General features: G+C 38.0%; 1 protein-coding gene across 1 annotated transcript in view; it reads left to right on the top strand.

Annotated features, from left to right (window-relative positions):
* Positions 1-3,277: 3,277 nt before the first annotated feature.
* The window catches only part of LOC132172806 (transcription initiation factor IIF subunit alpha-like), an 11,602-nt gene continuing 7,541 nt past the window's right edge, over positions 3,278-7,338 (top strand). The window contains exons 1-4 of the mRNA XM_059584377.1: positions 3,278-3,605; positions 4,194-4,352; positions 5,233-5,378; positions 5,615-5,985. Coding sequence (XP_059440360.1) covers positions 3,435-3,605; positions 4,194-4,352; positions 5,233-5,378; positions 5,615-5,985 — 847 coding nt within the window. The 5' untranslated portion in view covers positions 3,278-3,434. The remainder of the gene's footprint in view (positions 3,606-4,193; positions 4,353-5,232; positions 5,379-5,614; positions 5,986-7,338) is intronic.

The raw sequence follows: 7,338 nt of genomic DNA, 5'->3' as shown, positions 1-7,338 counted from the left end.
GGGAGAAATTCTGCTAGCGCAGGGGGGTGGGGGGAGAAAAACTGGGTTTTGAGAGGCTTTCGGACGCGTGTTGAGGGGGTTGGGGAGGGGCAAAATTGGAAAAAATTGGCCAAATGTTGAGTCTAAAATCGGTCAATGGCCCAGGCACTGAACAATGTCTGGGCCATGGCTTTTGCCAAACGAACCCCTAGTCCATGAAATAGACCCCATTCCCAAAGCTTTCAAAGTGAACCTCCCAACAATACTGAAATCCTACTATAAACAAAAAGCTAGTACAAAGTCCCTAAAAATGACCAAAAATACCAATAAACAAAATATTAGACGACCCACTTCATGAAACAAATCCCAATTTGCAAGGCCTCCAAAGTAAAAATCTCAAAAACATTGAAAACTCAGACTTTCAAAACAAAAGAAAAATGGAAATAGAAGGAAATGCAAAAGTAGAGAACCCTTACTTTCTAAAGACACAAACTGATATGGGATTTTCCCAGATAGTTGATTAGAGGACAAGTTGAGTGAAGTAAGCCTCAAATTGCCAATTTCCGATGGGATTTTACCGGAGAGTTGGTTTTCCGATGAGTCCAAATAAAGGAGGTTAGGTAAAGACGCAACCATGGCAAGAATTTGGCCGGAAAGCTTGTTTCTTGAGAGGTTTAAAGTTGGATTATCAGAAATAGAAAAAGATCTACTTTCATTTATCTTCTCCTCTCTCTCTCTATCTTCGCCACTCATCGGAAGAGCTTTCCTCCTCTTTCTTCCTTTCTTTTATTTTATTTTTGATTTGATTTTTAAATTAAATTAATATTTTATGAGGTGAAACCGTGCGTTTTAATTGGGGCTAATGGTTATTATGATGGTAGAGATTTTATTGTCATTTCGATTGACCCAATGAGTAAATTTTTAGAAAAAAAAAAAAAAAAACTAAAGGATTTTTTAAAATTTGGAGAGTTGACTCAGGGATTTATTGTACAATTAACCTATTTTTTATACCATATAGAGTGATTTATAATTTATGCCAACCACATAGACCTATAAATTATTTGTTATATCACAAAAAGTTATTTGTAATTTATGTCAATTACAAGACTAATTTTGCATTTATCCTCCACCTAAAAAAAAAAAAACTTCAGTTTGCCCCCTGAACTTTCAGCTAATTTGACAAAACCTTCCTCAACTTTCAAATCTCACTTTGGACCCTCCTATTAGTTTTCAACGTTAAAGTTAAACAGTTTGACTTTTTATACCCATTATACCCTCACCCCTAAACTACACCGTTTTAGGCCCCAAAATTACAATACGAACTCAGCCCAAAACGATGTCGATTTAGGCATTAAAATTATTATTATTATTTTTAAAAAAGCTAAATATTTAAAAAAAAAAAAAAAAAAAAAAATCACGATGGCTCCAACCACCCCCATAGCCGGTCTCGGGGTGGTCGAACCACCCTCAGGCCCTTGGGGTGGTCTGCCCACCCTCAAAAGGCCAAAAAAACAAAGGGATCGGGTTTTTTTGGGGTGGCCAGACCACCCTAAGGGCCTAGGGGTGGTTCGGCCACCTCCAAAAGGCCAAAAAAAAAAGAAAAAGAGATCGGGTGTTTTGGGGGTGGCCGAACCACCTCCAAGGGTCTAGGGGTGGTTCGCCCACCTCCATATCGGCCGTATGGGGTGGCCAAAACCTCCCCCAACCCCTTGAGGGTGGTCCGACCACCCCCAAAACACTCAATCCCCTCTTTCTTTATGTTTTTGGCCTTTTGAGGATGGCTGGACCACCCCCTTAGCCATGGGGGTGGTTCGTCCACCCCCATATCAGCCTGGAGCCACCCCTTCTTTTTTTTATATATATATATAATTTTGTCTAGTCCAAAACGGCGTCGTTTTGGGCTGGAGGTAGGTGCTGTAGTTGTAGACAATTTCAGAATTTCAACTGGCTGATTGAGGGTATAATGAGTATAGAAAGTCAAGCCGTTTGAGTTTAATGTTGAAAATTAACAAAATGGTCCAAAGTGAGAGCAAATCAAAGTTCAATGGTCTAAAGTGAGAGATTTGAAAGTTTAGAGATCTTTTGTCAAATTGACTAGAAGTTCAGGAGGGCAAACTGAAGTTTCCCTCTAAAAAAAAAAAAAAAAAAAAACTTGAAAACTATATTACCCATCAGAAAAACTACAACCCAACATACTAGGAAGGAACAAAACATCAAAAAATATACACATTGAATAAAAGAAAAGTCTAGCCCCCTCCCTTCTCTGTTAGGGTTTCATCTCTAACAGCCGTCAGAGGGGGAGAACCTTTGTTCTCCCCCTCCGGTCCTCCTCCCCTCTCCCTCTTCTGCCTCCTCGCTCCCCTCCCATCAGCCTCTTTTGCTTAGCAAACTAGCCTATTTGCCTGATACTCCTAGCTCTTTGAGCGATTTTTTTCCTTTCTTTTCCTCTCCGTCTCTTCCCCCCTCCTTTGGTCCCAAGTTGTTTTTTTTTTTTTAGTATTTGCTTTTGTTGTTTTTTCTGCTTGTTTAGGTACACTTTGTGGGTGATGCTCTTGAGGTTTCACTCAAACTTCCCCCTTCATTTGAGTGCGCCGTTGATCTCCTCCGCGTGCTCCACCGCCCACCGTCCTCTGCTGGGCCTTTTCTCGCGCCCCCACTACGATCGGCTTCCAATGCCCCTTCCGTTTTTGATTTTCAGTGAGCGAGCAATCGGATCTTCTTTCTGACTGCTGTCATCCTCTTGATGTGCTTTTTATGTTGTTTATTTCCTTGTAATTTTGTCTGTCTTTCATTTTTTTGTTCTTTTTGTCTTGTTTTGTTTCCCTATAATCGTTTTTGTTTTTACTTGTAATAATGCTTGGTTCTCTCTCTCGATTTGCCCACCTGATGCTCTTTGGGTTTGTTGCTTTGGTCTAGACCGTTGGATTGTGGATGTAAACGTTATTCTAGCTTTTGGGTTGAGGAGGATGAGCATTGACTTAGGGTTCTTTGCCCTCAGTATCGAGGAATAAGAGGTACTTATGCATTAATTTAAGTCTGTTTGGCGCAGATCTACTGTTTACTTTAAAAATTAGCCATAGGTTAGCGGAATTTGTTTGAGTCTGAAATGTAATACATCATCTTTGATGCTTGTAATCTCGTAGTTTCTGTTATGGTTGCTTCAGAGCTTTTGCTCTATGTTATTTGAGCTTTATGCTCGTTATTAATTTCCCTTAAAAAAATATAAAAAATAAAAATAAAAATAATCAATAAAACTTCAAACCCGTGCAGTAATTTATTAGCTACTTCTTCTCTTCTTTCCCGCAAGTTTTCTTCTCAATCCAGCGAAACCAGAACCTCTCTTTAACCGAATCGAAGCATATACCTGAAACGACTCTCACTAATCGAAACCAATTAAAACTTGCAAAATCCATAATTACAACCCTCGTTGATTTCTCTTCTCAATCAAGCTGAAGATGTCGTTCGATCTGATGTTGAAGTCGTCGTGTAGTGGATGTGGATCGACCTCGGACTTGTACGGAAGCAATTGCAAGCACATGACTCTGTGCTTGACCTGTGGAAAAACCATGGCCGAGAACCGTGGCAAGTGCTACGACTGTGGCGCCACTGTCAATCGCTTGATTCGAGTTCAGTTTCTCTCTCTCGCTTGTTCGCTCTCATATAGTTATATTTATATGTAGGTGTGTGTATATGTATTTCTCTGTATTTGTATGTATCTGTACATGTATGGTTATCTTATTGATTATGAACACATTTCGAAGCTTAATTTAATTTGTTGGTATTGGCAAAAAGTACATTGATAATTTGCTTGATCCAATTGTAATCAGGTTTTGTTCTCTGAAACAGAATTCTGATGCTAGCGAGGAACTTTTTCTATGGGAGTGTTTCGAGTTTATAAGTAATTAACTTTTACTCGGGGGGAGTTTATCCAAGCTGTTGCTCTAAGTTTATTAAGAAGAAAAGAAAGAAAAAAAAGAAAGAGTGAGGATATGTTAGGGTTTTTTCCTTTGGTATAAGGACTGGTCAGTAGGTGAAGAGATTCATATTATATGTGAACGTGAGTAGGTTTTACTGTTAATCTGACTATATTTAGACAAGCGTATCTGCATTGTCTCTAATTTGTTCTGTTATTGATTTAAAGTACTTTACAGATTAGAGTCTGCTTTAGTTGTAAGCTGAAGGTTTGTATGCTCTTTTATGTGTTTTCATAATAGGAATACAATGTTCGTGCAAGTTCTGGCAGCGACAAGAATTACTTTATTGGTAGATTTGTGACTGGGTTGCCAAATTTTTCTAAGAAGAAGACTGCTGAGAATAAATGGTCTCTCCATAAAGAAGGGCTACAAGGACGCCAACTTACTGATGCCTTGCGGGTATGAAGTTCATCCTTACTTATTGTGTATTGTTTGCTTGTTTCTACTCTTTCATTTGTAGTATTGGGAATTGGACTTCTCACAATTATAATGATTGTATAGTAATCTAGTGGTGATATTCTAGTAGTGCCTGGTCTAGTTTAGCTTTTCGTGGTGTAGAAGTTGAAAACATATACATAAATTTCTGGCTCCGTTATGAAGCTAGTTTTGGTTTATTATTTTGTTTTAACTGATTTGGGATGAACCATATGTACCCTTTTTTATCTTTTCACCCTTGGGAGATATCTCTGTTTAAAATGGGAATATACTGTAACCAGGAGATTGTTTTACAGGTTTAAGATAGGATTAAAAATTGTTACGAGAGCAAAATATGTAACAGAAGGTATGAAAACAGCTAAATTTACATCTGAAAAGTCTGGGGACACAACATTTTTTTTATCGGTAAGTTACACATGCACCCGGTGGGACATGAACTTACAACCTCAACCTCCACCTTGCTATAAATAGAGGAAGTACCGTTTGAGCTAAAGCTCCTTGGTGGGGGGACAGCAATATCTGAAATAGATAAAACATAGCATATTGTTTCACTAAGAGAAATGCTAGTTTACTTTTAAAACGTCTGAGAACTTAGCATTATGTAAGAGTTAAAGGAAAAAAATGCTATTCATAAAATGCAATTTCTCCCATGCTGGCACATGCTTATGGTAAAATCTAAGATGGAGCAACACCTGTGGATTAAAAGAACTTTACCTAGATGGCAAAACAGATACAATATAAAGTTTATTTGCTCCTTTTTAGAATTCAGATCAAAATGCTACTCTGCCCATCTCATTGGCTTCTCAGTCAATTAGTCTCATTAATTTATTATTGCTCTACATAGGAGAAGTACAAGAATAAACCATGGCTATTGGAGGATGAAACAGGGCAATCTCAGTACCAAGGTCATCTTGAAGGTGCCCAATCTGCTACATACTACCTACTAATGATGCAAGGGAAGGAGTTTGTTGCTATTCCTGCTGGTTCTTGGTATGCACAACCTAACATTTGCAATAAGTCTTATTTATATGGATATATTTTTTTTAAGCTGAAAGATCTTCTTTGTTCCCCGCTTTTTTGAAACATAAGTTGAGAATCTATATTTAAATTGTTTATTATAGAGTAACTAGTTCCATATCTATGGGAAAGTTGGTATTTGAATGTCAATTTTAATGTGAACTCTTGCTTATTTCTTGTGATGGTTGTTTGACCTGCTCAATCTTTAGGTACAACTTTAACAAGGTTGCACAATATAAACAACTTACGCTGGAGGAAGCAGAAGAAAAGATGAAGAACAGGAAAAAGACTGCAGATGGATATGAAAGGTGGATGATGAAAGCTGCAAGTAATGGAGCTGCTGCATTTGGTGAAGTGGAGAGGATTGATGACAAGGATAATGTTGTGGGTGGTGGGAGAGGGCGTAGAAAAACAACTGGTGATGATGAGGAAGGTAATGTTTCAGATAGAGGGGAGGAGGTTGAAGAAGAAGAGGCAGCTAGGAAGAATAGATTGGGACTTAACAAGAGAAGTGGTGACGATGATGAGGAAGGTCCGAGGGGTGGTGATCATGATTTGGATGATGATGATATTGAGAAGGGTAAGCACTTTTCTTTACTGTACCTTGTTTTCATCTAAAGAAGATGTCACCATGGATTATTTTGTTCATTTCTTGTCCATTTTGTGTCATGACACCTAAGTGATGTATTACATGTCAAAAAAACCAAATATATTGCTCAGATTAGTTTGGTCCTACTCTCCTGGAAAATATAACATATAAGAGTAGAGATGTTAGGGTATTTTTTTCCCTTAAATAAAAAAGTAACTGAATTAAAAAGGTGCTGAAGTCGTTTCTATGCGTAACTATTTTTGAATGGTATATCTATTATCCATACTTTTTAGAAAGTTACTTGCTTTTTTGGTATTTGTTGGTGTCTATGATTTCAAGACAAAACCCTAGATAGGATTTAGGGTGTCAAGGTACCATGAATAAGTAGCATTTTTTTAATGCACAGCTGCTTTGAGGAAAATTTTGACGGTTTACAACCTTTGGAAGAGAAGTAAGATAATTACCAGTGCATGTGCAAGAATGTTGGTGAAACAGTAAGCCATCTCCTTCTCCATTGTATAGTTGTGAAGGAGTTGGGGTCGTGTAATTTTTATTTGGGATTTAGTGGGTGATGCCAAGGACTGAGGTGGGTGTCTTCATGTTGGAAAGGGTATTTTGGTCATCACGAGAATGGTGTAACTTGGAAGGCGGTTCCTGTTTGTTTTATGTAAATGATTTAGCAGAAGAGGAATAATTGTATGTCTAATGCTGTAGAACTTGATGGAAACTCTCTTAAATCTATCTTCCTGAGGTTTGCTTTGGTCAATTTTTTTTTTTTTTTTTTGTGATTCTTTTTTGGATGAATGCCTACAGCTATTCTCGCATGTCTACTTTTTTTGAATTTCTTGAAGTGTTCTTCTTTTTCTTTGTTGGGTGTTTCTCTTGTATACATCCCGTGTACATGGATTGTGCACCTTTGTGTTTCTTTATGATATTGGATTACTTATAAAAAGAAATGGATGTAGTGTACACATGCCTGAGATAGAGAGTTGAGCAGCGAATTTTTTTTTTTTTTTGATAAGTAATAAGAAGTTTTATTAAAGAAAGAGAAAAGCGAGAAGCGCCCCTAATTACACACGAAGTATACAAAGGGGGCCAAAGCGAACCCAAAGCAAAACCCCAGCACACCCACCCAAAAAAACCAAACAACCACCCAAAAACCCTCAAACAAACACACCAACGCAAAGCCCACTAACCAAACCCCCTCATCCCTTCACAAAAGACTATGACACTATAATCCTGCCCTTCCTTCTCCTGGACGACGCACTAGCATTGCCATAGTTAACAGAGCTTTCTAAATTAAACAGCTCTCGTTTGCTTTTATTCCTAGGCCTTTTTCCTTTA

This window comes from Corylus avellana, chromosome ca2 (assembly GCF_901000735.1).
Source record: "Corylus avellana chromosome ca2, CavTom2PMs-1.0".
Taxonomy (NCBI): Eukaryota; Viridiplantae; Streptophyta; class Magnoliopsida; order Fagales; family Betulaceae; genus Corylus; species Corylus avellana.
This window is presented reverse-complemented; position numbering and strand designations above follow the sequence as displayed.